The 27,507-nt window shown below is 47.9% G+C and overlaps 1 protein-coding gene across 14 annotated transcripts; it reads right to left on the bottom strand.

Moving 5' to 3' along the window:
* Window positions 1–104: 104 nt before the first annotated feature.
* On the bottom strand, window positions 105–27,008 carry LOC100519130 (N-fatty-acyl-amino acid synthase/hydrolase PM20D1). 14 transcript variants are annotated; one of them, XR_014837567.1, is made up of 14 exons: window positions 26,769–27,008; window positions 25,062–25,148; window positions 22,208–22,440; window positions 21,298–21,384; window positions 19,374–19,507; window positions 18,090–18,209; window positions 17,091–17,166; window positions 16,408–16,469; window positions 16,087–16,165; window positions 12,960–13,031; window positions 3,853–4,021; window positions 2,293–2,396; window positions 1,902–1,952; window positions 105–558 (listed from the first exon to the last, which is right to left on the bottom strand). XR_014837567.1 is itself a non-coding variant. In XM_085012861.1 (14 exons), the coding sequence occupies exons 1-14, from the start codon at window positions 26,935–26,937 to the stop codon at window positions 541–543; spliced, it is 1,488 nt and encodes a 495-aa protein (XP_084868987.1). In that variant the 5' UTR covers window positions 26,938–27,008; the 3' UTR covers window positions 105–540. The 14 variants fall into 14 exon arrangements, 11 of the variants coding, with proteins under 11 accessions (XP_084868987.1, XP_084868988.1, XP_005654890.4 ...); XM_085012861.1 differs by lacking the exon at window positions 1,902–1,952 and adding an exon at window positions 1,716–1,797 and having other exon boundaries at window positions 2,297–2,396; XM_085012862.1 differs by lacking the exon at window positions 1,902–1,952 and adding an exon at window positions 1,716–1,794 and having other exon boundaries at window positions 2,297–2,396.
* Window positions 27,009–27,507: the final 499 nt, after the last annotated feature.

Genomic DNA, 27,507 nt, shown 5'->3' with positions numbered 1-27,507 from the left:
GGGAAGAGAAAGGAAAGAAAGTCACACCAAGAAGCAGTGTATAAGCCATGGAGAAGGCAGCCCAATAAGTGTGCCCTAAATAAAATACTCGTAGAAGGTAAAACTTGGTTGGTATTTTTCAAATCTGCATTTACTAAATCAGGCCTTGATGAGAGGAAGACAGACAAACCGGCTATCTTCTAACTTATGGACAAGAAGGCAGTAAATGCCCATCTGCTGAAGGATGGCATTGTCGGCAGGAAGGGCGAAGCTGGGTTCCTGGTGGCCGTCACTTCTCCCTGGCCTTGTTCGTGGGTGAATTTAGGGATGATCAAGGCAGGTGGGCAAGGCCCTTATACGGTGGTTTTGACCAGAAGCTTCATCAACACCGGCTTTCCCCTTGGGTTAGTCCTGGCCCAGCATCAGGCACCCCTAAACCAGCGGGCTCCCTGACCTCACAGTTCATGCAGGTGAGGAACTGGCTTGGGGTCTGTGTCAGCATTCTGGATAAACTCGAAAATGAACTTCACTTGCCTCTCGTAGGCTTGAACTGAGATTCTCTCATTGATTCCATGCACGCTGAGGGAGGAGAGTCCATTGCTATAGTACAGGTGTTATTACAGAGCGCCTCCCCACCACCGCCCCAATCCCTGAAGCCACTGTCCTTTGACCCTCCAGGGGTAGCATGTGGGCAAGCTGGGAGTGGCTGTTTGTAAGAAGTGAGGTTTCACACGACCTGCTTGGTCATCTGTCCCAGCATCCATGCCCATGGCAAAGAACAGTAGGGGAGGATAATAATAAACTTGTAGTTCAAGATCACCGCTTACTCTGGAATCCATTAGATCATTTCAACATTATCTTTGTAATTCTAAGGCCAGAGTCCCAGCTAGACTTGTCTCTAAGCCAGCTGCCTCCCCCTCATCATTAGGGGCACAGGTGGTTAGGGAGAGCATCTGCCCAGAGTACTACAGGGTTCTCTACTTCACCTAGGAACTCCACCACCAGGTCCACAACCTCTTCCACAAAACACAACACAACACCAAACCATACATGTAACCTCAAAGATGAAAGGAAATAAAAAATAGCTCCCTTTCCCCTGTCCCCTCAACCCCATTAAAAAACAAACAAAAAACTGTGAAATCTGTTCTTCTTTTTCTTTTTTGGCCTTTTTTTTTTTTTTTTTTGTCTTTTTTGCCATTTCTTGGGCCGCTCCTGTGGCATATGGAGGTTCCCAGGCTAGGGGTCGAATTGGAGCTATAGCCGCCGGCCTACGCCACAGCCACAGCAACGCCGGATCTGAGCTGCGTCTGTAACCTACACCACAGCTCATGGCAACGCCAGATCCTTAACCCACTGAGCAGGGCCAGGAATCGAACCCGCAACCTCATGGTTCCTAGTCAGATTCGTTAACCACTGAGCCACAATGGGAACTCCTCTTTTTTGGCTTTTTAAAGGGCCACACCCATGGCATATGGAAGCTCCCGGGCTATGGGTTGAATCAGAGCTACAACTGCCAGCCTACACCACAGCCACAACAACTTGGAATCCAAGCCTTGTCTGTGACCTATGCCACAGCTCATGGCATCACCAGATCATTAATCCACTGAGAAAGACCAGGGACTGAAGCCGCATTGTCATGGGTTCTAGTCAGAGTCACTTCTGCTGTGCCACAACGGGAACTCCTAAAATCTGTTCTTAAGCTCATATTCAAATTGTTTTGTTGGCAACCGACTTACGACGAGGAAATCAGAGCTGGATGTGGTAAGGAGCAGAGAGGAAATGGACATCATCCCTTCATATCCTGGGACTAAAAATCTGCTGAAGAACCCACAAAGAGTAATTCACACACAGCAGTTGAAATGTGAGCATGTCTTAGATTCCTACAGTATGTTTGCTTTTGAGAATTCAAAGCATGGACCCACCTTTGACCTCAAATGTGTCTGTATTTCACCGGTAACTGCCAACTGTGGAATCTCCCGTTTTTGGGGAGAAAATGAGATCAGAGGGGATGTACTCTCTCAAAGGGAGGAAGGGGTGGGGACAGCACCCATGGCTTCTGATTCTACCAGGTTCCTTTCAATCATCTGATGGACTCTATCTCTGAAAAACAGTCACCAATTCCCACAAGTTTCGGGGAGTGGTGAGATTGTGGAACTGAGGAATGTTGGCCAGTTGGGTTCTACAGTGTCTTTTAGTTTGTGCAAACCCTGGCTTTCACCCATGCTGTGGACTGTCAAGAGAACAGGGGCGTGGAAGGGACAGGTCATATGTAACTCCTCTCTCCCCCAGGCTGTCCAAACCTGTTCCACATACTCACGTGCGGAAGCTCTGCGGCTGCAGGTAGAGGGGGTTGAACAGGTAGATGCCAGTGGTGAGGTTCAAATAGTGTTTGCTGTCTGTGCTGACAACACATGTACCTGGAAAGGGAGAATCAAGAAGAATGGGCTTTTGGAGTTCCCGTCGTGGCTCAGGGGTTAATGAATCCGACTAGGAACTACAAGGTTGCAGGTTCGATCCCTGGCCTTGCTCACTGGGTTAAGGATCCAGTGTTGCTGTGAGCTGTGGTGTAGGTCACAGATGTGGCTCAGATCACACATTGTTGTGGCTCTGCATAGGTGGGTGGTTATGGCTCTGATTGGACCCATAGCCTGGGAACCTCCAGATGCTGTGGAGGCGGCCCTAAAAAGGCAAAAAAATAATAATGTCTGAGGCTGAATTTCTGAGGAGTCGTACAGATTTAAGTTGATTAAAAAACCAAGGCTGTTTTTTTTTTTTTTCTTTCCACACCCAAGGAGTTTGGGGATGCAGAATTTCACAGAAATCCCTTTAAGGGCCCGTGACTAGCACAAGGGTGGGACCTAAGTCTTAGCTTGGAAAATGAGGGCATTCATGATTAAAGCTAGCTAAAAGGGGCATGGGCACAGGTCTTTACATTAGAGCATCTCTTGCTCATATCACAGACCTGAGATTCTCAAACTGTGGTCAGGCGGCCTTTGGTATTTGTTAAAAGGGCAGATTCCAGGGTCTTCTCCAGAGCTGGTTAACCTGAATCTTTGGGAGTGGGTCCAGATAATCCGCATTTTATTAATTTCCTTAGGCAATCCTCTTTTCCTCCTAATTTTTTGTTTGTTTGTTTTTTGTTTTTTAGGGCCGCACTCGTGGCATATGGAGATTCCCAGACTAGGGGTTGAATTGGAGCTGTACTTGCTGGCCTACACCACAGCCACAGCCACAGGGGATCCGGCCATGTCTGCCACCTTCACCACAGCTCACAGCAATGCTGGGTCCTTAACCTACTGAGCAAGGCCAGGGATCAAACCCACAACCTCATGGTTCCTAGTTGGACTCATTTCCACTGCACCACAACGGGAACTCCTCCTCTTAAATATTGAGGACCACTGTCTATACAGTGAAGATTTGGAAGGTATGCTGGTGAACTGGGGAAGGGGCATAGGGGCGTGCTACTGGGAGAGGTGAAGGGGGTCCATGCAGTTGGTTCAGCCAGGAGGAGTTTCTGGGCTGCAGAGTCTGAGCTCTGTTGCTGAGCAGTTACCTAGAATGGATCAGAACCAGATTGGGGGGAACCTGGCCCCTCTCTGTGGCTCCTCCAGAGGAGGAGACATCTGGGTCCATCCCCTCCTCCATGCCAGAGTGGCTGGTTTAGGTCAAAAAAGGACCCGGGCTTGGCTGACCTAATTTACTGTTTCTGCTCTTATCCTGTTTGCTTTCTCACTTCCACTCAGAGGGGAAAATACAGTTCCAGTTCCATTAGGAGAGGAAGCAGCCAGCTGTTCCGGGGTGGGGCAGTGGACATCAGATAGGAAACAGTTCCAGCCCCCGCCTCCCCCCAGCCACAGCCGATGAGCTCATTACCTGGGACAACAATGTTGATTTCCGGGAAGACAGACTGTATGGTCTGGCGGAGCAGCTGGTAGCCTAAGGCTTGATCATCAGAGGGGCTGATGGGTGAGGGGTCAAAGGCATTCAACACGTGGAACTGGACCCGGTCGTCCGCCACAATGTCCTTGGCTAGTTTTAGGACCTTGAGGGAGGACACAAGGGGAGTTTGATTTTGTAGTGATCTGCTATCCAAGGACCACAGGGATTCAAGCAATCCTGATTTCTCTCCAGCAAGGCAGAGCCCTGGAGTTTACAGAGGAGACTCGTTTTTTAGTCTTGGTACCTCAATTTCAGCTGACGGGTTGTAGGAGATAGGAGAGCTGGGTCTTCCTGGAAATCTACAGCGTGGTGGATTTAGGTTAAATATCTGGGGGGCTTGCCTCACAGCCACGAGCCAGGTGCGGGGTAGGGAAATCAGCAAATTGCATCCTCTCCCATGGGTTGTGATCCGTGGGCTGGGTGCAAAGGTAGAAGAGACAGCATGGTGATGTCAACCATCTCCAGGCTGGTGGATGGATAAGGATGACCTCACTTCAGCCTGGGAGCCTCAGACAGGTGGTGACAGGGTCATACACTTTCTTCTCTCTGGGCATCCTTGCTTCCTGTTTGTAACCAATAGCAGTGGAGCCAGGAAGATGAGCTCAACAGACAAAAAGTCAGGAGTTGGGAGGCTGGTATTCAAGGTTTCTCTCTGTGCCTCATGAAGGAACCTGAGGAAGCTTCTAGAAAAGCTGGTCTAAAATGACTAGAGTTGAACTCAGCAAAAGTCCTAGTCCCTGGCAGGATGTAGACCAGACCCTAAGGATCAGATCACATGGAGCCATGTAGGAATGGACCAGGAGGCTAGCTAAGGATGGCTCTGCCCAAACCCACCCAGCCATCCAGGGAAAACCTTAGCACTATGTCAACCCATCCGCGCTACAGTTGCTTTAGAATTATCTCTGCCCTAGAAAGGGGAGCACCTCATAGCTGGGGGACATTATCTCAAGAGGACCCCTTTTAGGTCAGTGTCCCCTAGAAAAATCATGCTATTAGCTGAGTCTGGAAAGGAATGAGGGTTCCTACCTCTGTCTTAGAAACCATCTGAGTCAAACCACACTTCCTGCTGGGGGGCTGGGGGAGGGGTCAACTTATCAGAGTTTATTTTCACTCCGGCACTTATGTCTCAAATGCTCTAATACAAAAATTAATATATAGTCTGGATATATTCTTTTTTTGTCTTTTCTTTAGGGCTGTACCCGTGGCATATGGAGGTTCCCAGGCTAGGGGTCAAATCGTTGCCACAGTTACAGCAACGCAAGATCTGAGCCACGTCTGCGACCTACACCACAGCTCCTGGCAACGCCGCATCCTTAACCCACTGAGTGAGGCCAGGGATTGAACCTGTGTCCTCATGGATGTTAGTCAGATTTGTTTCCACTGAGCCATGGCAGGAACTCTCTTGTCTGGATATATTCTTGATCCACTGGGAGGTTCCTGGTCATCCCCTATAAGGTGGGTTGGGACTGTGCCTTCTGCCCCCTGCCCCAGATTCCTGCCTCCAGAAACTGAAGAGGGCAAAGAGACTGGACCTCCTTCAGTGACAGCCACAAGAGCCCAGGTGTCCTACAAGCTGCTAGGCTAGGTCCAGACTCAAAGACAGGGGTTGTGTCTACCTCATTTTTATATTTCTAGTGCCAAGAACATAAGAGGCATGTAATGGGAGTTCTGCTGGGGCACAGTGGGTTAAGAATCTGATTGCAGTGGCTCTGGTTGCTGCAGAGGTGCCGGTTCTATCTCTGGCCTGGCACTGTGGGTTAAAGGATCTGGTATTGCTGCAACTGTTGTGTAGGTCACAGCTTTGGCTTGGATTCAATCCCTGACCTAGAAACTTCCATATACCATGGGTGTGGCCATTAAAAAAAAAAGGCAGGCAATAAGTGTTGGATACCCAAAGTTGTGGGGTTTTTTTTGTTTTGTTTTGTTTTTTTCTTTTTATGGCTTGTGCCTGCAGCATATGGGGGTTCCCAGGCTAGGGGGTAGAATTGGAGCTGCAGCTGCCAGCCTATACCAGAGCCACAGCAATGTGGGATCCAAGCCACATCTGCAACCTACACCACAGCTCATGGCAATGCCGAATCTTTAACTCACTGAGCAAGGTCAGGGATCAAACCTGCGTCCTCATGGATGCTAGTCAGATTGGTTTCTACTGAGCCACGACGGGAACTCCTGGATACACAAAGTTTTAAAGATGCGAATGAGTTCCCTGGTGGCAGTGGTTTAAGGATCTGGCATTGTCACTGCTGGGCTGCAGGTTTAATCCCTGGCCCTGGAACTTCCACATGCTGTGGGCATAGCCAAAAAACAAGCAAGCAAACAAACAAACAAACCCCTCAAGAAACAAACCATAAAGATGTGAGCCAATAAAAATAATCATGGGAATTGTCTTATTAAGGAACTTGCCCAAGGTTGATATAGCTGCTGGGCTGGGTATCTGAATGTGGTCTGACTACACAAGGATGATGCTTTACTGCTTCCAAAGTATCTACAGGTTGAGGCATCGTGGAGTAGAGCCAGAAAGAGGGTGGACACTTAAGATGGATTCCTTAGTGGTATGAATTTTGACCCAGGATTGGAAGGCAGGATATGAAACTAATGGAGAAGAGGCAAGAAGACAGTCTGAGCACGGAGAGGGCATGCACAAAAACTGAGGACTAACCCCAAACTTTGTGCCACAGACAGCCACTTAGAGCTGTGTGACCTTGGGCAAACTCCTTGACTCTGCATCTCAGCTTGCTTATCTGTTAACAGAAGGATAATAGTATCATCGACCTGGTAAGGTAGCTGTGAGCATTACTGGAATATATGTGATGGGCTTAAGCTGGTCCCTGGCACACAGTCAACACTCAGTGTAGGTTAGCTGTTATTCGCCTGTTTAGAAAGAGGGACCATCCTAGGCAATAATCCGAGGCACAAGGATGAGACTAAAAGAAGGGACTCATCAATGGTGGGAGGGACCTCAAAGGGCACTTTAGGGGATATTAACCCCTCATTTCTCAGAGCTCCTATAGGCCTTCTAGCACATCCCTGTGTTATGTTGTTTTCTGTTTTACGCGAAGCTATACTTTCCTCTCAAGTGAATGATAATTTTAAAAAGTGGTAAGGTCTTTAGAGTCAGCAAGACCAGCTTCATCCGGCGTTCCTGTTGTGGCTCAGCAGAAACGAATCTGACTAGTATCCATGAAGACGCAGGTTGGATCCTTGCTCAGTGCGTTAAGGATCCGGCGTTGCTGTGAGCTGGGGTGTAGGTCACAGACACAGCTCAGATCTGGGGTTGCTGTGGCTATGAAATAGGCCAGGGGCAACAGTTCTGATTCGATCCCGACTTAGCCTGGGCACCACCATATGCCACGGGTGCAGCCCTTACAAAGACAAAAAAAAAAAAAAAAAGCAGCTTCGTCCCGCTGAAAGGACATTAGAACATTCATAACAGGCTGTCATCAGCTTGTGCATGAATTGTTCCAGTGGCAGAAAAGCTCACCATCATGTGCTTTAATCCATTCCACGTGTGAACAACTCTTACAGGAATGTCTAATAATAAATTGAGATATGGCTTCTTGGAGCATCTAACCTCCCCCACCTCTCTCTCTCTTTTTTTTGACATTCTGTATAGTCTGCAGGATATAATATAGTGCTAGACATATGCGAATTGAGCCTCTGTTGAGATTACAGGTCTGGGCTCTTGCTGCCTTCATGCTGTCCCCAGGTCTTTGCTGCTTCTTGGGTCTCAGTATGAAAACCCCCTCAGAGAGGACTGACCACTATCTTTACTTTATTAATTACTTAATTAATTAATTTCGCTTTTTAGGCCGATCCTGCGGCACATGGAGGTTCCCAGGCTAGGGGTTGAATCAGAGCTTCAGCTGCCGGCCTACACCACAGCCACAGCAATTCAGGATTTGAGCTGCATCTGCAACCACCTCCACTTCTTTTTTTTTTTTTTTTTTTTTGTCTTTTTGCTATTTCTTTGGGCCGCTCCCGCGGCATATGGAGGTTCCCAGGCTAGGGGTTGAATCGGAGCTGTAGCCACCGGCCTACACCAGAGCCACAGCAACGCGGGATCCGAGCCGCGTCTGCAACCTACACCACAGCTCGCAGCAACGCCGGATCGTTAACCCACTGAGCAAGCGCAGGGATCGAACCCGCAACCTCATGGTTCCTAGTCGGATTCGTTAACCACTGCGCCACGACGGGAACTCCCACCTCCACTTCTAAATCACTTTGTGACACATCATTCTACGATTTTCTTTGTGGTTCCTTCTCCTCAAAAAAGGACCACGTTGTTCATTTATTTGATCACTTGCTTATTGCTGTCTCGTCCCCACTAGCTCATAAGCACCTTTAGAATGGGAATCTTGGCTGTCTTGGTCACCATTTTCCCAAGTGCTTGGAAGAATGTCGAGCCTGCAGTAGCCACTCAATAAACATTTGAATGAATAGGGAGTTCCCGTTGTGGCGCAGTGGTTAACAAATCTGACTAGGAACCATGAGGACGCAGGTTCAATCCCTGGCCTCACTCAGTGGGTTAAGGATCTGGCATTACTGTGAACTGTGGTGTAGGTCGCAGATGCGGCTGGGATCCCGCATTGCGTGGCTGTGGTGTAGGCCGGCAGCTATAGCTCTGATTAGACCCCTAGCCTGGGAACCTCCATATGCCACGGGAGCGGCCCTAGAAAAGGCAAAAAGACAAAAACAAACAAACAAACAAACACTTGAATGAGTAAATGAAGAAAGGAATTTCCTACAAAACACTCAAGCTAGGTGGGCGTCCAGCTTCAGAGAAGCTCATTACCATCCAAGGTGCCATCCTCCAGAGCTCTCCTTTAAGTGGGGGCTCCCTGAAACATCTCCCAGTGGCCTTATTTCTATTTCCTGAGGCCCATTCAGAACAAACTTTCCTTTCTACATGGTATCCTGATACATTTCTCAAGGCTCTTATTCCTCATAGGTGACTGCTGAAGACCTATCTATATCCACACCATGGGAGAGACCAGTTAAAGGTGGAGAGAGAGAGCACTTGGAGTTCCTGTTGTGGGTCAGTGGTTAATGAACCCGACTAGGATCCATGAGGATGGATGAGGGTTCTATCCCTGGCCTTGCTCAGTGGGTTAAGGATCCAGGGTTTCTGTGAGCTGTGGTGTTGGTTGCAGATGCAGCTCAGATCCTGAATTGCTGTGGCTGTGGTGTAGGCTGGCAGCTACAGCTCCGATTAGACCCCTAGCCTGGCAACCTCCATATGCCAAGGGTGCAGCCCCAAAATGACCAAAAAAAAAAAAAAAAAAAAAAAAAGAGGGCACTGGTGGCCATCTCTGTTCTCCCTGGGTCCAGCCCCAAGCTCTGCACACTTGGCCCTTTTTCTCTGATGCATAGAATCAGGACATTGAGGGACAGGAATGACCAGGACACAGAGGTGCCATGTGCTTTGGGGATGATGGGGGCTTTCCATTCCTCCCCTGGGGCAGGTGTGCAGGGTGGGCTGAGGGATTCCAGAGATTTCATCAGCTAGGCCGGGAAGGAAGGCCACTGTGGCAGGCGACAGGAGAGCCGGGGAGTGTGCCAGCACCTGGGGAGATGAAAGCCCCAGCTGGTGGAAAACAGCCCTTGGAAAGGGCATGGAGTTGGAATAAGGCTGGAAAAAAACTAGTGGAAAGAAGCTCAGTGAGGGGAATTCAGTGATTTCCTGGCCCCTGAGCCCCCAGGGAGAGGACAAAGGTTGGCACTGGAATGAAAAGCAGCAGAGCCCAGGGCCTACACTGTCCCAGCTCCCTGCCAAAGCTGGGTGACTCTGGGCAGGCTGTCAACTTGTCCCCCAACCCCCACCCCCCACCCTGTGTGAGGATACCTGGCATTCCCCAAGGGAAGACTCAAGGGAGAAAGGACCCCAGAAATCTAAGTGTGGCAGACCCTCGACACACCTGTCCCTTCCCCTAGAACATTTATCATCCTACAGTTGATTGCCTCTTTTGATCTTTTTTTTTTTTTTTTTTTTTTTTTTTTTTGTCATTTGTCTTTTTAGGGCTCTACCCATGGCATACGGAGGTTCCCGCTAGGGGTCTAATTGGAGCTGTTGCTACCAGCCAACACCAGAGCCACAGCAATGCCAGATCTGAGCCACGTCTGCAACCTACACCACAGCTCACGGCAACGCCGGATCCCTAACCCACTGAGCAAGGCCAGGGATCGAACCTGAAGCCTCATGGTTCCTAGTCAGATTCTTTTCCGCTGTGCCATGACGGGAACTCCCTCTTTTGATCATTTTTTGAAGGATCAGATTTACCTTTTGAATTGTTTTTAGCTCGACCTGATGTTTAAGCTGGCCTTTCCTACATCTCTGTGTATTTTTTTTTCTTTTTTGGTCATAGCATCCCACATCAGTGGATTGATGTGGGATCTCAGTTCCCAGACCAGGGATCAAACCCAGGCCATAGGAGTGAAAGCGCCGAATCCTAACCACGAGACCACCAGGAACTCCCCTGGTCTATGTATTTCTTTTCACCCTTAGCTTTCAGCTCAAATGTCACATCCTTGAGGAAGCCTTGCCTGACCCCTAGACAAGGTCTGATTCCTTGTCATATATTCTGCAATAGCACTCTGCATGCTTTGCATTTACACATTCATTTTTACAACTTTTAAATTGATGTTCATAGCAGACCATTGCAAGGGTTAGGGTTAGGGTTTTTTTTTTTCTTTTTTCTTTTTTCTTTCTTTTTTTTTTCTGTCTTTTTTAGGGCTTTTTTTTTTCTTTTTTTTTTCTGTCTTTTTTAGACATATGCGAATTGAGCCTCTGTTGAGATTACAGGTCTGGGCTCTTGCTGCCTTCATGCTGTCCCCAGGTCTTTGCTGCTTCTTGGGTCTCAGTATGAAAACCCCCTCAGAGAGGACTGACCACTATCTTTACTTTATTAATTACTTAATTAATTAATTTCGCTTTTTAGGCCGATCCTGCGGCACATGGAGGTTCCCAGGCTAGGGGTTGAATCAGAGCTTCAGCTGCCGGCCTACACCACAGCCACAGCAATTCAGGATTTGAGCTGCATCTGCAACCACCTCCACTTCTAAATCACTTTGTGACACATCATTCTACAACCCTCTTTTTTTTTTCTTTTTTCTTTCTGTCTTTTTTAGGGCTATGCCCATGGCATATGGATGTTCCCAGGCTAAGGGCTGAATTGGAGCTATAGCTGCTGGCCTATGCCACAGCCACAGCAATGCAAGATCCAAGCTGCATCTGTGACCTACACCCCACAGCTCACAGCAACGCCGGATCCTTAACCCACTGAGTGAGGCCAGGGATCGAACCTGAATCCTCATGGATACTTGTCAGATTTATTTCCACTGAGCCACGATGGGAACTCCCCACAACTCTCTTTTGTCCAAACTTTACACACCATTCCCATGGGATTTTATTAACTGTAGAGGTTTCAATCAAGAATACTCCAGCCTCCACCTCTTAGACCTGAGGTATTTATAATTGCCTATTAATATAATCATCTCAAATTTTTCTTTTTTTTTTTTATGGCTGCGCCTATGGCATGTGGAAGTTCCTGGGCCAGGGATGGAATCCAGGCTGCATCTGTGACCTATTGCCAAAGCTGTGGCAATGCTGGATCCTTAACCCACTGGGCTGGGCCGGGGATGGAACCCATGCCTCCACAGCAACCCAGTCACTGTAGTCAGATTCTTAACTTGCTGTGCCAAAGTGGGAACTCTTCAAATTTCTAAACCATTATGTTTCTGTGTGAATTGGCTCTTCTTCCTGAATTCCCAGTCTCAGTTAAAGGCATCAGCACCTGGTTAACTACCCGGGTTTAAAACTTTGGAGCAGTCCTGCCTCTCCCTCACCCCACATCCATTACCCAGGGTGTCCTGCTGGACCCATCCCTCACACCTCTGGTGGGTGCCTTCTTCTCCATCTCGTGACCACAGCCTAAGTTCAGACCTCCATACCCACTGCCCAGATGTTGCAACAGCTCATCTGTTTCTTCTTACTCCAGTGCTTCCTCAGTATCACCTCTAGCCCCGTCTCCCTGAAAGAGAATCTGAGCCTATCACAGCCCTGTTTGAAGACCTCTGACAGTCCTTGTTTGTCCACAGATTAGAGCCCAAACTCCTTGGCATGGCACACAAGGCCTGGATCCCCAAACTACAACTTCATTTTCATCTCTCATTATTTCTCCCCAGTTTATCCTACACTTAGACTTGACTTTAGCCTTACTCTGAATGCCTTACTTCTGGCAAAGTCCTATTTGTCCTTTAAGTTCCAGCTCAGATTTCTAGTGATCAGAAAAGACTTTCTTTCTTTTTCATTTTTTTTTTTTTTTGTTTGCTCCGCAGCATATGGAGTTCCTGGGCTAGGAATCAGATCTGAATCACAGTTGTGACCTAGGATGCAGCTGTAGTAAAGCCACATCCTTTAACCCGCTGTGCTGGGCTGGGGATTGAATCTGCATCCTGATGCAACAGAGATGCCATGGATCCCGTTGTGCCACAACATAAGACCTAGTTGGTCCTCAGAGGTAAAAGCATCAGCCCTCTTCTTTGCACTGGTCCTCTTCTTTGTCTGTCCCTCATTGTCACAATCCTAGTATAGTGTGGTGGCTAAAAGCACAGACTTTGGAACTTATGCTGGATGTGTAATCCTGGGCATAAGTTACTTACCTGTTTTGTTGGTCTATTTTCCCTTTTAACTGAGGATAATGTATTTCCTACTTCATCGAGTGATTATGGGGATTAAAAGAGTGTGTGTATACCTAAGCAGAGGGCCAAGAGCATAGCAAGCCCACTATATGTGTTTGTTACTATTGTTATCATCGATATGTGTCATTTATTATTGTTATCTTTCATCTCCCACCTCCAGACTCCAAATTCCCCTGAGCCAGAAATCTCCTATCGTAGCCAAGCACCTGGAACATAGGAAGCCTTTGAAAAGTCGTGGAACAAATGAGAGACTGGGCCAGCTATGGGACTGCAGGTACACTCGGGTCACGGCAGCCACACCTCGACTGATGCTGACCCAGTGGTTGGGAACACATGATACGTACCTCCTGGACAGTCTGTGCGGGGTGAATCCGGAAGTTGACGATGGCCTGGGCCACAGCGGGGATGACATTTACCTAGAGAGAGAACCACAAACCATGGCTTGAGCTGACCTCACATCCCCCACACCTGATCCCTGCCCAGGAAATGCCAACTATCACCAGTAGAGGGAGAGGAAGCTACTGCATTTTTGCATTTGGAGTGGAGAAGCAGTGAGATCCTGCTGTATAGCACAGGGAACTATATCTAGTCCCTGGTGATGGAACATGATAGAGGATAACATGAGAAAAAGAATACAAATATACGTATGACTGGGTCACTTAGCTGTGCAGTAGAGATTGACAGGATACTGTAAACTAACTCCAATGGAAAAAATAAAAATCATTAAAAAAAATACCAACCAAAACAGAAAAAGTCCAAGGCTTAATTTTTTTAGTCAGCCTGTCTTCTCTGCACCCTTGACATGTGGTCATGTTCAATGCCAGAGGTGTGTCTCAGCTTCAGGCCAGACCATCTTGCTTCTTGGTCCTGGAAGGGCTCACAGAAAGCTGCTCAAATCAAGATGGCTTTCGGAGTTCCCAACGTGGCTCAGTGGTTAACGAATCCGACTAGGAACCATGAGGTTGCAGGTTTGATTCCTGGCCTTGCTCAGTGGATTAAGAATCTGGCATTGCCGTGAGCTGTGGTGTAGGTCGCAGACCTGGCTCGGATCCTGCGTTGCTGTGGTGTAGGCTGGTGACTACAGCTCCAATTTGACCCCTAGCCTGGGAACCCCCATCAGCTGTGGGAGCAGCCCAAGAAATGGCAAAAAAGACAAAAAAGACAAAAAAAGCAAGACAGCTTTCTCTGTGACCACTCAGTCACTTGTGCTTTGGCCATGTGCAGTGCCATTGGCAATCTTCCTTGTGTGCTCTTTCCCAGGGCACCTGGGACATTTCTGCAGCAGTCAAGCATTAGTGCTTCTCAGGATGGGGCACCCAGAACCTTTGCAGGCCCGGTCATGGCATGTTGGATCCCTCAGGGGGTGATCGTGGTATTGGTGATGATGGTGGTGGTGGTAGTTTCCCAAATCCAATTGCAAAATTTAACTCTAGTCTCTGCCCGACCAGGAAGAACCCAGGACTGATTGGAGGAGAGTTAAGCTATGGAGGGAATTCTTCCTCAGAGGCTGAGGGACAACAGATTCCCCAACTGTGTATCTTTCTTTGAACTGGTAGGATGCAAACAAGCACCAGTCTAGGGAGACAGGCGAATGGGGCTATTACAGTTTAGCTCTGTGATATTGCCTTTTTTGGTTTGTTTGTTTTTTTAGGGCCACACCTGTGGCATATGGAAGTTCCAGAGGCATATGGAAGTTCCCAGGCTAGGGATTGAATCGGAGCCACTGCTGCCAGCCTATACCACAGCCATAGCAACTTGGGATCCTAGCCAGTCTGCGACCTACACCACAGCATCGCCGGATCTTCAACCCACCGAGCGAGGCCAGGGATGGAACCTGCATCCTCATGGATCCTAGTTGGGTTCGTTAATCACTGTGATTCTGAATAATGACCATCTCTTTGGGCCTCTGTCTCTTATAATTGGGACAAGAACACCAAAGCACTGGGAGGAGGATCCAATGGAGTAACAAAGGTGAAAGTATTCTGGAGAGATAAGGACACCATTCAAATGCAAGGACACGGCACTGTGAGTTTGGTGAACAGTCCAGGCAGCTGGTGGAGATGGCTCAGGTCTGGCCGACACGCTGGACACACCAGTCCATTATGCCAGAAATTCATTCTAAGGCACTGTTCACTTATCCTCATCCTGGGCTCCAGGTTACCAGAGCTCCACAAGGCCACATTGTACTCTAGGTGAATGGTGCTCCTTGAAGTTGTGCTGGTGGAACTGGTAGAAATGGGAGTGGTCCGGCTCTGTTTAAGATTTCAGAAAGGCCGAGGCCTAGGTGAACTAGCATGGCTGTGCTTGTTCCTTTAAACAAGAGTAGCCCCTTAGTGGGCCAGTCCAACTGGAAGCAGACCAATTTACTGAAAAGTGGTTCTTGGAAAAAACATTTATCAAAGTATTGGTTCACCTGAAACTTATTTCTCTAAAAGTAAACCTCATATAGAATTTATGTTTGCTGGAGTTCCCGTTGTGGTGCAGTGGAAATGAATCCGGCTAGTAACTGTGAGGTTTTGGGTTTGACCCCTGGCCTTGTTTGGTGGTTTAAGGATCCGGCATTGCCATGAGCTGCGGTGTAGGTCGCAGATGACGCTGTGATCCTGCATTGCTCTGGCTGTGGCATAGGCCTGTAGTTGTAGCTCTGATTTGACCCCTAGCTTGGAAACCTTCATATGTTGTGGGCTTGGCCCTAAAAAGCCAAAAAAAAAAAAAAGGGGATTAATGTTTGCTAGGGCCACCCAATATTCAGTGTATCTGGGGGAAGGACAATGTATATGTTTTAAGTATTGTATACATCACAAATGTTATCGATTTTAAAAATGGCAGGTGCATTTCTCTCATTCTACTCAGGGTAACACTAGGGGGAATATATTAATCATTAAATTTGTAGGTGAATAAATCTTTCAAAATATGAGGAAGAATAACAAAAAAAGGTGGAATTTTCTGGTGGCTCGGCATTGTCACTGCTGTGGCATGGCTTCGGTCCCTGGCTCGGGAATTTCCACGTGTTATGGGTCCTGTACCAAAAAAAAAAAAAAAAAAAAAAGAATAAAAAAGGTAGAAGAGAGTCTTTCATGTACATGATCAAAGTGCTAAGTAAACATATTACATATTGAATGAGAATAGGTCACAAGAATTGACTCCCAAATAATGCCCCTTCACATCAGTATAATGTGTGCGTTTTTTTTTTTTTGAAGGGGTACAGACCCAACGAACCTGAGGGAGAACCCTAAAACAAACATATATGAAACTGGGCCAGCAATTTCAGAGGGCTTATAGATGTCAGCTAGAACCCCGGCTCTTGAGGCTTACTCATCTGACACAGGACAGTTCTGCACGGGCTTTTCTACTATTCAGATAATAACCACAGAAGGAGGGAGGAGCCAGGAGATATAGCCAAGGGATGCAGACATGCCTGGGCAGCGAGGAATACATGTGTGGGAGGAACCGGGGTGGGGGGGGTGTTACCTTGATTCCCGAGTTAAACATGGTGAGTGCTGTGGTGGTCCGGACCAGCGCATTGGTTACGAAATTCCTCTCCATCAACCTAAAGCAAAAGGACCAAGGTCACTCCTTGTCCAATGGGAAGAAAGAACAGGTTATAGGATTCACGCGTTTCCTAAACCTTGAAGATCTTGAAGACCAGGAGGGATGTTCTATATGTGAATTAGGGGTAGTGTCTGGTGGCTGAGGGATGGTTAGTTTGGTCCACTTAAGCCAAGGAAAGGAGACTGGAGACGGGGTGGGTGTGGGGTGGGGGATGCAAGGGATGGAAAGATAAGACTTTACCTGCTTACAAGGGGCCGAAAGAGCCACATGTTGCTCAAGAATAAATTGGTAGGGAAGGAAAACTGAAAGGGAAAGAGGCAGGTCAGCAGGATTTCAGAGGGGTCAGCATAACAGGGTCACTGTTCCTGAGGCCCGGCTCTCTACTAACTTTATTAGTTTTTTTTTTTCTTTTTAGGGCCACAACTGTGGCATATTGAGTTCCCAGGCTAGGGGTTGAACTGGAGCTGCAGCTTTTGGCCTGCACTGTAGCCATATCAACACAGTGTCCAAGCCACATTTGTGACCTACATTACAGCTCATGGCAATGCTGGATCCTTAACCCACTGAATAGGGCCAGGGGTTGAACCCGTGTCTTCCTGGATACCGGTTGGGTTTGTTACCACTGAGCCACAACAGGAACGCCTCTCCCAACTTTAGAGCTGCTTTGAGGGCTCTCAGCAGTACTTTCAATGGGGAGTGGGAAGCAGCTCCCTCCAGGTGCTGGGTGTTAGGTCTCAGCTTCTCAGCCTGAACACTCAAATCCCCAAGGAACAAGCCAGGTCCTTGCATCGTGGCTCATCCACTGGCTGGGATGGGCAGGGCGCTGGTCAGCAGTGGGACCATTTCATTATTCTAAAGGCAACTTCTCTGCCCCCCTTCTTCCTCTTCCACAGCTGAGCAAGGGTCTGTAGGACTCCTCACACCTCATTTGCCAGTTCCTGCAATGCCATCTTTGTTGGCCCATCTCCAAACATGTTTGGCATTGGTGTCTGTTCCAGTCTGGAAGAGAAATGGAGTTCCCAAGACTTACCCAACTCAGTCAAAGACCAGAAGTCTGGGAGTTCCCATTGTGGCTCAGTGGCAATGAATCCAATTAGGAACCATGTGGTTGAGGGTTCAATCCCTGGCCTCACTCAGTGGGTTAAGGATCTGGTGTTGCCGTGCGCTGTGGGGTAGGTCGCAGATGTGGCTCAGATCCTGTGTTGCTGTGGCTGTGGCATAGGTCTCCTGTCACCTCCCCATCACCTCCACCAATCCAACCATTCCAAGATCTCTAAGCACAGATGGGACTACCTTTACTTCACCAGCAAGAGCTGTCCCTGTCTAGCAAGTCCAAGGTAGGGAACCCCCACTTATCACATCTACCACTCTCTGCGAAACTGTCAGTCTCTTCTCCTAACAGTTGAGTTCCTGGAGGAAAGGGACTGTCTGTTTTTTCTACCACTGTACGCGCATCACTTGTATGCCAAAGCCTTGATCATGGTAGAGAGAGAGTCAGTTACATATTTAAGTGAATGAATGTAATTCTTCTTCTCACTCTGCAAGAAAACCAGCCAGGGTCTGTTACAGACCCTGCAGTCCCCACACACAGCCAGTAGCCTTTATCTTGGTCCTCTTGTCAGGACAGGGGGAGAATTTAGACAGCTCTTTTCCAGCTTTTGATCTCTGACTTTGGGCCCAGATGCTGGACTATTCCAGCGACCTAACTTAGCTTTTGTCTGCTGGCCCTTGCTTGCTCTGTGGATAGATTCTCTTCTGACCTCTCACTCTCTGACCTCCCTGGCTCCCCCTCCCCCCACCCCCATCGTGGCTTCTCAGCCCAACTTCGGGACAGGAAGCTTAGCCTCCTCAGACACAAAGTGGGAAAGTACCAGGTCTTCCAGGCTGAGTCTGGCCGGGGAGCAGGCCTAGGAATTGCTTACCGGTTGACAGTGGCTGCAAGGATGCCAATGCTAGTTTCCTTTGGAGGAGCTGAAGAGTGTCCTGGAGTCGTGTTTACTTGCAGCATGAGGTTAATTAAGCCCTTCTCGGAGACTGAAACCCTGTAGGAGAGAATCAGAGAGGGCCCTCCTGACTTCCTCCTGCTCTGAATGATCCCATAGGCCCCCAGGTCCACCTGTGCAGTGGTCTGGTGGGCCAGGAAGTCAGTTTCATGCTGCTTAAAATTTTTTTTACACTAGAGGAAGAAGGGAAAGAGGAGCTCAGATCTGGTCAAAGCTCAGGATGATTAAAGCAAGAAGAAAGAGCTGTCCATGTGATTTGACAATCCCATTCCCGGGCATATATCCAGACAAAACATTCATTCAAAAAGATACATGCAGAGTTCCCATCATGGCTCAGTGGTTAATGAATCCGACTAGGAACATGAGGTTGCAGGTTTGATCCCTGGCCTTGCTCAGTGGGTTAAGGATCCGGCATTGCCATGAGCTGGGGTGTAGGTTGCAGATGTGGCTCAGATCCCACATTGCTATGGCTCTGGCATAGGCCGGCGGCTATAGCTCAGATTAGACCCCTAGCCTGGGAACCTCCATATGCCACAGGAGCGGCCCTAGAAAAGGCAAAAAGACCAAAAAAAAAAAAAAAAAAAGAAAAAGAAAAAAAAGATACATGCACCTCTATGTTCATCACAGCACTATTTACAATAGTTAAGACATGAAAACAAATGTCCATTGATAGAGGAATGGATTAAGAAGTGTAGTACATATATACAATGGAATACTACTCAGCCGTAAAGAGGACAAAAGAATGCCATTTGCAGCAAAATGGATGGAACTAGAGACTCTCATACTAAGTGAAGTAAGTCAGAAAGAGGAAGACAAACACCATATGATATCACTTACATGTGGAATCTAAAATAAGGCACAAACGATACTATCTACAAAACAGAAACAGATCATGGATATGGAGAGCAGACCTGTCGTTTCTAGGGGGAAGTGGGAGAGAGTGTGATGGACGGGGGGTTTGGGGCTGGTGGACACAAACTGTAGCATTTGGAATGGATGGGCAATGGGCTTCTACTGTATAGCACAGGGAACTCTGTGTGATTGGGTCACTCTGCTGTACAATAGAAACTGAAGAAACACTGTAAATCAACTTTAATTAAAAAAAAAAAAGTTGGCTCAGCACGGCTCACAGATACCAGGCTGAGGTCACCTCTAACGGAGTGAGAATACCTTCCAAGATGGGGGGTGGGGTACTTTACTTACATGGCAAAGGGGTTCTTAAGGCCGGGAATGAAACCATCAAAGATGAAACTCCCCTCATCCACAATGAAGGCTAGCTGGACGCCCCTTGCCTGTAGAAGGGCTGAGATCTTCTGAGCCCCATTGACCCCCATCACCTGCAGATATTGAACCAAGGGCCACAGTCCTTCTCAGCTAGACCACTAGGGATAGCTCATGGAGCCCCATTCAGTGAGCTGGGGGCTCCAGAGCCACCCCGCCCAGTCACAAAACTGGAGTGTCAGACCCCGAAGGACCCAACTCACCTCGGGTGTCTCACAAATGAAAAAACTGAAACCCAGCGTGTGAAGTGATTTGCTCAGGGTCAAAGTTAAGTGGTATTGGTGGAAATAAAACATGTGCCTTTTTTTTTTTTTTTTTTTTGCTTTTCTGGGCCACACTTGTGGCATATATATGGAGGTTGCCAGGCTAGGAATCTAATTGGAGCTACAGCTGCCAGCCTACGCCAAAGCCACAGCAACACCAGATCTGAGCCTTGACCGTGATCTATATCACAGCTCATAGCAATGCTGGATCCTTAACTCACTGAGCAAGGCCAGGGACCTCATGGTTCCTAGTTGGATTTGTTTCTGCTGCACCATGACGGGAACTCCCTAAAACATGGTTCGTTGATCTTCCTGTTATTTTTCTTTCTCCCTCACGGCAGTGGTTTTCAGTATTTAGTTGATGGACTCAGTGCCTGCCTCAGATATACCAGGGAATTTGTTAAAAATTCAGATCTATGCATATGAAAGAAGCCAATCTGAAAAAAACTACGTACTGTAAGATTCTACTGTATAACCTTCTAGAAAAGGCAAAACTATGGAGGCAGTAAAAAGTCAGTGGTTACCAGGGTTTGGGGGAAGGAGAGAGGGATGAACTGGCAGAACTCTGCAGGTTTTTTTTTGCCTTTTATTTTTTTTAGGGCTGCACCCGCAGCATATGGAGGTTCCCAGGCTAGGGGTGGAATCAGAGCTGTAGCTGCCAGTCTACACCACTGCCACAGCGACACCAGATCTGAGCTGTCTGCCACCTACACCACAGCTCACAGCAACGCCAGATCCTTAACCCACTGAGTGAGGCCAGGGATCGAACCTGCGTCCTCATGGATGTTAGTCGGGTTCATTAACCACTGAGCCATGATGGGAACTCCCACAGTGGCTTCTTAGGGCAGTGAAAATGCCCTGTATGATACTGTAATGATAGCATATATGTCATTATACATTTGTCCAAACCCATAGAATATACAACACCAAGAGTGAACCCTAACGTGAACTATAGCTTTGGGTGCTTATGATGTGTCCAGGTAGGTTTATCACTCATAAGAAACAGGCCACTCTGGTGGGGGATGTTGATTTTGGGGGAGGCTGTGCATGTGTACAGGTTGGGGGAATAGAGGAAATCTCTGTACCTTTTTCTCATTTTTGCTGTGAACCTAAAACTACTCTTAAAAAAAAAAGTCTTAAAAAAATCCAGATTCAGGAGTTCCTGTTGTGGTGCAGCAGAAATGAATCTGACTAGTAACCATGAGATTGCGGGTGTGATCCCTGATCTCACTCAGTGGGTTAAGGATCCAGCTTTGCCATGAGCTGTGGTGTAGGTCACAGACACGGCACAGATCCAGCCTTGCTGTGACTGTGGTGGAGGCTGGCAGCTATAGCTCTGATTTGACCCCTAGCCTAGGAGCTTCCATATGCCGCGGGTGCCTCCCTAAAAAGAAAAAAAAATCCAAATTCAGGGCCTAGGCATCTGTATTTTGGTCAAAGTCCTTTAGTATTTCTGGCTACAGATAAGTTGGCAAACCACCATGCCATATCCTGGAGACCATGCAGCTGGGGAGCAAAGTGGACCATGGTAAAAAATACTCCCTCCCCTAGCAGGGGACCCAGATAGGATGAGGGGGCTCTACCTCCTCATCATGGCCCAGAGCAATGAAGAAAGATCTTCGAGGGATGTAGTTTCTGATGAGCAGAAGTTCCAAGGACTGCAGGATTCCCTGGGGGTACAGAAGGGCAGTGGAAGAGGAGAAAGGCTCATTACCCAAGTGGGAGTACTAAGGCATCAGAGACAATCAGCTGCCTGCAACAGGGCAGGTGGGACTAGGATGGGATAAACTCTTATTTTTTTTCCATTTTTCTTTTAGGGCTGCACCTGCGGCATATGGAAGTTCCCAGGCTAGGGGGTCGACAAATCAGAATTGCAGCTCCCAGCCTAAACCACAGCCACAGCAACACCAGACCCAAGCATCTGTGACCTATGCCAAATTTTATGGCAACGCCAAATCCTTAACCCACTGAGTGAGGCCAGGGATTGAACCCACATTCTCATGGATACTAGTCAGGTTTGTAATCTGTTGAGCCACAATGGGAACTCCAGGAGAGACTCTTTAGACAGAACAAGTTAAATGGTCCCAGAGTGGAGTTCCTTGGTATCTCAGAGGGTTAAGGATCTGTCATTGTCTCTGCTGTGGCACAGGATTCGATCCCTGGCCTAGGAACTTCTGCATGCCACAGGTGTGCCCTCCCAAAATAAAGTCCCAGAGGATGGGATGTAAGGATGCAGAGCTCCCCATAAACCTTTACCACCTGGAGAAAAGCATCCATTTATCAACGTGAGAGCTGAAAGGGATCTACTCAAATCCCAATTTCACAGTGGAGAAGTCAGGGCCTAGAAAAGGGAAGTGACAAACTGATGGCAGGAACCCAGGTCTCCTGGAGTCAGGGTTCTTCCTGCCATAACCCCCTGCCTCCCAGAGGTTAGCTGAGCTCCCCATCCTGGGTTGATCTTTAGGACCCCAAGACAGAGGAACCATTTCAGACCATAAGAGAGTTCTTGTTGTCTATTGTGCCTCGACCGTAGATGAAGCCATCACGTTCCAGCCCAGAGAAAGGGGGCACGTCCCAGCCTTCATCAGGGGCAGGCACCACATCAATGTGAGCTAGGAGCATGTAGGGCTGTAGGCTGGGGTCCGAGCCGTGGACAGTGAACAGGTGGCTATACTCTCCCACGACTTCATGCCGGATGAAGCTGGTTTTGAACACAGTAGGAAAGACTAGAAGCAAAGGGATGAAAAGCAGTGAGAGAGAAAGCCAGACTCAAAAGGTTTTTTTTTCTTTTTTTTTTTTTTTTTTTTTGGTTTTCTTACCATTTGGTCCTCCCTGCCTCCTCGCCCCCTTAAAACATGCAGCCTCCTTTAGGAAGCCATCTGAGACAAAGCCAATCTGATTCCTGATTTGCCTAGACAATCTCTAAAACACCTTTCCCCCATATTTTCATGCACTATTTTTGTAATAACATGCAGATCAAGACCCCATGATTATGACATTCAAGAGCTCAAGAGCTGGCTTGGTCTGACCTCTAATGTCCCAAATACATGTTACAGGGCTTTGCAAACTAGGACTACATTAAATTTTGTTATTTGTTTGTTCATGTGGCATGCAGAAGTTCCTGGGCCAGGGATTGAACCCACACCACAGCAGTGATAGTGCCAGATCCTTAACTCACTGGGCTACCAGGGAACTCCTATTTTTTTTTTTTTTTGTCGTCTATTGTCTTTTGTCTTTTCAGGGCCACACCTGTGGCATATGGAGGTTCCCAGGCTAGGGGTCTAATTGGAGCTGTAGCTGCAGGCCTATGCCAGAGCCACAGCAACGCAGGATCTGAGCCACGTCTGTGACCTACACCATAGCTCATGGCAATGCCAGATCCTTAACCCACTGACTGAGGCCATGGATCAAACCCACAACCTCATGGTTCCTAGTTGGATTCATTTCCGCTGCCCCACGACGGGAACTCCCTAAATTTTAAATGTAGTAGGCCCCAGTATTCAAATTACTAGGAATTAGACATGACTTTCATATATATATACATATTTATATTTCATATTTCACATATATATTATATATATTATATATTTATTTATAAATCAGAGATATTTTTCTTTTACCAAACAATAATCCTTTTCAATTACCAAACAATAATATCTGTGTTATATGGAGATAAAAGATTGTTCTGTCTAGCGCACAGCCACACTTTGGCATGCAAGTGTGAGTTTTCCCAAGATCAAGTATTCAGGTTTAGATAGGTATTTATTAAAGTGGCCTTAGATACACAGGAGAAAGAACTTTGATCACTATCTGGACTCTGGACTGTACTGGAAGAATCCACATAGTCCTCTGTGGACACCTGAAAACAAACATTACCAAAAAAAAAAAAAAAAAAAAAGCCCAGGAAGAATATGCTTTTACCATGTCGGCCAGCTTATCTAGCCTATTGTTACTGTACATTTTCTTTTTTCTTCTTTTTGCGTTTCAGGGCCGCACCTGCGGCATATAGAGGTTCCCAGGCTAGGGTCGAATTGGAGCTACAGCTGCCAGCTTACCCGACAGCCACAGCAATGTAAGATCCAAGCCGCATCTGTGACCTACACTATAGCTCATGGCAATGCCGGATCCTTAACTCACTGAGCAGGGCCAGGGATCAAACCTGAGTCCTCATGGATACCAGTAAGGTTCGTTACTGAGCCACGATTGGAACTCCTATACATTTCTTTCCTAATTTTTACCTCCTACTCAGTGAAGACTTCCAACTGCTGAGGGTTGATCCCAAATCCTCTGGTCCCAGAGTACTAAGAGGTGGCTACTTGCTGTGCCTGTGCCAGCCTCTCCTGCCCCTGATACTTTAGAGGGGCTGTTTTTTTATTTGATTTAGGAAAGTGGCCTCACTATTCTCCCTGAGCTCTTTATACGGGGAGTGGGGTGCTCCAAGTCCCCTTTTCCCCCTTAAATCATCCTTCTTTAGCTCATGGGCCATAGGGTGAGGAGAGAAGGCTGCTGTGATAGTTTAAAGCTGTCAACTGCCTAGAAGCTCAGACATGCATTAGTAATAAATCTGGAGCCGGGCCTGGGTAGGTGTGGGGGTGCGTGTTTGGAGGCGGGGTAGAGGGATGAGCATGGACATTGTTTTGGAAACTTGCACTAGTCCTACCTTCTGATTATATATTTACTGACTGACACATATTCAGAGCAAAGATTGAGAAAATTCAAACTCCAACCCAACAGCTATGTGCTTTGATTCTTCAAAGGGCAAATCTATAGTTTCACTCCGCATCCACTCTAACTCCTGGACTCTCCCTTCTATCCCCCCATTTCCCGCCCCCTCCTATGTACAAACTTGTTAAAAGAGGCCCCATGGAGGAGCTCCCGTTCTGGCTTAGCAAGTTAAGAACCTGACATAAGGAGTTCCTGTTGTAGCTCAGCAGTTAACGAACCCGACTAGTATCCATGAGGTTGTGGGTTCGATCCCTGGGCTCAGTGGGTTAAGGATCTGGCATTGCTGTGAGCTGTGGTGTAGGTCACAGACAAGGCTGGGATCTTCAATTGCTGTGGCCGTGGTGTAGGCTGGCAGCTACAGCCTGTGAACCTCCATATGCGGTGGGTGCAGTCCTAAAAAGACCAAAGACAAAAAAAAAAAAAAAAAGGAACCCAACATAATTTCTGTGAGGGTGGGGGTTCAATCCTTGGCCTCGCTCAGTGGGTTAAGGATCCCACGTTGCTGCAAGCTGCGGCGTAGGTCACAGACATGGTCAGTCATAAAATCAACTTCCTCATCAGCTGTAAAAGAAGGGTCTCCAGTGCTCCCTCTCCTACCCCTTGCCCACAGTTTGTGGCTGACCTTTACGAATGTATTCTCCAAACTCAGCCAGGGCTGTCGTGTTGAGCTCCTTGGGGCTGAAAGATACTGTTGGAATCTGGATGGCACCTGTCAGAGTGAGAGATGGAAGATTACAGATGGTAACAACCGTTGGTATTTCCACAGTCCTCGGGACCAAAAAAAAAAGTTCTTTTGCATTCATTGTCTTCTTGTGGAGGGCAAAAGAATCCTTTAATGTAGGCACTGCCATTTTCCCTAATCTGAAGCTGAGGAAGCAAGCTTAGAGGCGGTAGGTGAGCTGCTCAAGATTGTCCAGAAACAAGCAGTAGAGCTGGCATTTAAACCCAGGTGCTTTGAGTTTGTTTTGGCTAACATGGCTCTTAAAAGAAAGCCCAAGGAGTTCCCCTTGTGGCACAGTGGTTAACAAATCCGACTAGGAACCATGAGGTTGTGGGTTCGGTCCCTGGCCTTGCTCAGTGGGTTAAGGATCTGGTGTTGCTGTGAGCTGGGGTGTAGGTTGCAGAGCGGCTTGGATCCCGTGTTGCTATGGCTCTGGCGTAGGGCAGCAGCTTACAGCTCCAATTGGACCTCTAGCCTGGGAAACTCCAGAGCCGAGGGAGGGGCCCTAGAAAAGACAAAAAAAAAAAAAAAAAAAAAAAAAGGCTAAATAAACTGCCTATGGGCGATTGAGAACCAGACCCAAGATATGAACTCAGATGTTTTCCCCCCTGCTCAGAGTTCTAAACCATGTTGTTATGAGGTCCCTATTTTAGGGTCTTACCTAGCTTTTGCTTTCTTTTGTGCAAAGAGACTCTGGTGAGCGGCTGCCTGATGCCTTTCAGAGAACTGTTTATACTATGATGCTGTGGGAAAGCCCTGTTCTGCCTCCCAGGCCTATCACTCTAGCACAAGCACAATTATATTTAACCACAAGGGTTGGCTTTTGGTCCCTGCATCTTGCACATGCTTATGTAGGCAGTTTCTTTTAATCCATTACTTAATGGAAGGGAAAGACTGAAGCTAAGCCCAGTGGTGAGGAAGGATCTCATTATACCACCCGATGTAGCACTTAGCAGAAACTTTCCTCTTTTCTCCTGGAAAATGCAGATTGAGGAGGTAAAAAAGTTTTTAGCCTTGGTTTGAGGTCTACAGGAGAGATGCTCCTTAGGAGAGGAAATTAGGAACATCTCACACCCAGTAACACCCCCCACCCCTCTTTTTGGAGCCATCTAGAACCCACATGATCCTACAGGTAATAGATGTCATCCAGTACTCGCTCTGTGAGGTGGGGTTCTGGGGAGTATCTTTTAACTGACCTAAACTCCCAATCTCCCTCGTCTGTGAATAAGATTAAGCTCATTAGGTCTTAACTAACTTCAGCTCATTTAACAAGTGAAAACTATCAAAGGTTAAGCACTGTAAAGCTCCAGGCAATTGGAGGAGGCGATGGGGGTGGGGTTGGGTGGATGAGAGCCAGGGCAACGCGGGCAAAGTTGAAGCTTCCAGGGTCAGCAGGGAATGCCAGAGTCCCCAGAAGCCAGGTCTAGGAGGAGAGTGGGATCTCCAAGCGGGGCACGAGGTGCTGGGAATGAGGGCTAGGGCTCAGCTGGGGGTTGTTGCTGAGCTCAAGTAGCTGATCCCTGCGGCGGGAGAGAGGGGTCACGGGCTGGCCAGAGGAGACAGGGACCTATATCTGAGAATGAGTGGGCGAAGGGGACCCAGGTTCACCTTTTAGAGCTTCCTTCATCGCGACGCGCTCCTCTTGGCTGAACTGAGAAGGGATTCGCGGCGCACTCTGATGAGCCTTGTCCCGTAGGCCCCTCGACCTGGAGATGGTGGCGATACCTAGCAGCAGCACAGCCGCCAGGGCCAGAAGGCAAATGTACGGCCGAGCCATGTTCCACTCAAGTCCTCGCTACCAGTCAGCGGCTGCAGCTTGGACCTAAACGCCCAGCGCCCGTGTCCCTCGCCCTGTGCCTACGCCAATTCTCTTAACTGCCTTAGCCCCACCCCATTCCCAGAAATAGCCAATCACCGCTTGCCTGGGGATGTGGGCCAACCAATCCAACGGGATGGCCCTGTCCCAAGCCCGCAAGGCCTTTTGGGGGTTGTGGTTTCTCACTCTGTGGCGAGCAGCTGTAGGAGCAGAGGTGAAGTAGGGCCCCAGGCAATTGGCAGGGTTTGTCTGCACTTGGTTTTCTGCTTAGAGATAACCCCCTTTCTAGACGACAGCAGATCAAATTAAAGGGGGAAATGTCAAAATAAGAAGGAATTTTTTTGGATCTTCATCTTGCTTCTCACTTCATCTGAAGCTTAGGGCCTGACTACCATTTCACTAGATTCCTTTGAGGAAGCTCTCCCGCCCCAGCTTGATTTCTTTTGAAATTGAAACAAGATTGCTCTGTCTAGAGACAGTATTTTGAAGTAATAAATCGTAGGGGTTCGCTTCTGTGTAGGAATTAGCTGA

Source organism: Sus scrofa, chromosome 2 (assembly GCF_054392235.1).
Source record: "Sus scrofa isolate SSC_HxYL_T2T_F1_AM1 chromosome 2, Sscrofa_HxYL_maternal_Yorkshire_Landrace_v2.0, whole genome shotgun sequence".
Taxonomy (NCBI): Eukaryota; Metazoa; Chordata; class Mammalia; order Artiodactyla; family Suidae; genus Sus; species Sus scrofa.
Note: the sequence above shows the minus strand (reverse complement) of the source record. Positions and strands in the feature narration are given on the sequence as shown.